Source organism: Egretta garzetta, unplaced genomic scaffold (assembly GCF_000687185.1).
Source record: "Egretta garzetta isolate BGI_Z169 unplaced genomic scaffold, ASM68718v1 scaffold215, whole genome shotgun sequence".
Taxonomy (NCBI): Eukaryota; Metazoa; Chordata; class Aves; order Pelecaniformes; family Ardeidae; genus Egretta; species Egretta garzetta.
The window spans coordinates 2,300,961-2,302,470 of NW_009259719.1; the positions used below are offsets into that span (position 1 = coordinate 2,300,961).

General features: G+C 54.4%; 1 protein-coding gene across 1 annotated transcript in view; it reads right to left on the minus strand.

Annotated features, from left to right (window-relative positions):
• Positions 1–1,509, minus strand: part of GATA2 (GATA binding protein 2) — a gene marked incomplete at its 5' end in the record, with an annotated part of 8,054 nt that extends 6,545 nt beyond the window's left edge. The window contains one exon of the mRNA XM_035894650.1: positions 1,150–1,509. Coding sequence (XP_035750543.1) covers positions 1,150–1,509 — 360 coding nt within the window. The remainder of the gene's footprint in view (positions 1–1,149) is intronic.
• Between the last annotated feature and the right edge of the window lies 1 nt (position 1,510).

Genomic DNA, 1,510 nt, shown 5'->3' on the forward strand with positions numbered 1-1,510 from the left:
TTGTAAAATAGCCGATATTTTTGTTGCAAAACTCGTAAGAGATTGCATTTCCCAATTATTGTCTACTTTAAAAATAAATGGATGTGGCGTATTCATAAGCATAGATGCGCAATGATACGCAAGAATACACACACAAAAGCATATATAGCCATTTATTTTAAAAGGGCCTTCTGAATTCAGTCCCCACATACTGTACTTCCATGGCTGAGGATGTTAAAGCAGGAAGAGTGGTAGAATTACACAAATTGTCTTAATTCGTCTGTGTAGCTGTGCAACTACTGTGATTTGAAAGTGGGATGAAAACTTCACCCATCACCAAATCTGCTGATTTAGGGCTGAGCTTTTAGGAAGAAACGCAAGGAAGGGTTGCGAACACGGGAAGAGCCTGAAGTCAGTCATTTGGAAGCAGAGGTATGTCTGGGTTGGGGGGGGGGGGGGGGGGGGGGGTAGTTCAAGTTAGGCTGGAGTTAACTTAGTGATGACTGGACACCTTAGTCTTTTGCACTGGTATGTAAACTATATTTGAACTTTTGCCTCTGCAAAACGTGAAGGAAATAAGGCCCTCTGCCATTTGAAGCGGACCGGCCGGGTAAGTTTCGCTTTCATCCTGAGCTGGGGCCTTGGTTCATATTTAAAATAGAGACGTGGAAATTATTGAGGGAGAAATATCTATTGCTAGTGAGTCCCCACGGGTAACCCATGGCAGAGGTTCACTGACTCGGGGGAGCAGGGTTGGGCCTGAGCCCCCTAAGCTGGCCAAGCCCAGCTTTTCTCCCAGGGAAGCTTTTTTTTTTCCCCCTCTCCTATAAATCAGTCTTTGTACAGCTCTATCTGCTCCGCTGGTCCCCGTGTCCCTCGGCCCCACCTGGGGCTGGTGGCTGCTGGGGATGTGCTGGCACCCACAGAAGCCTGGTGCAAGCCCCATCTCCTAGTTTAAAAACCCAGAAAAGTGGGACGGAGCAGTCACCTGCCCCTCTGTCCCAAAGAGAGCTGACACAAGCACCCAGCCTCGCAGCAGCCCGCAAACAGCCAGCAAAGCCAACCATGACAGGCACACAACCCCCAAGCAGCACGGCCCTCACCTCGGCCCTTCCACCCCGGGGGTACAGCCGGTGGGCGACGGGGCAGGTCGCGGGGTGCAACACTTACCCGAGCAGGAATGGGGTGGTGGGTGGAGGGCTGGGCCCCCATGCTGGTGAGGCTGCTTCTGAGCGGGCTGGCGCTCTCCATCTTCATCCCCTCCGACAGCGACACTTGGTACTTGATGCTGTCTTTGTCCTCCTGCCGGGCCCCGGCGGAGGAGGAAGGGGAGGCAGCGCTGGTGGAGTTGGGGTCTGGGGACACTTCCTTGGGAGGGGTCGGGGGGAAGCCAAAGAGGTGGGAGCCGGAGTGTGAGGCCGGGGTGAGTGAAGACACGGAGGCGGTGCTGGACATGCTGCTGCCTGGGTACACTGAGATGGCCCCGGGTGCTCCGGCCGCCGAGGGGTGCAGGGGTGTCTTGGTGAAGGGG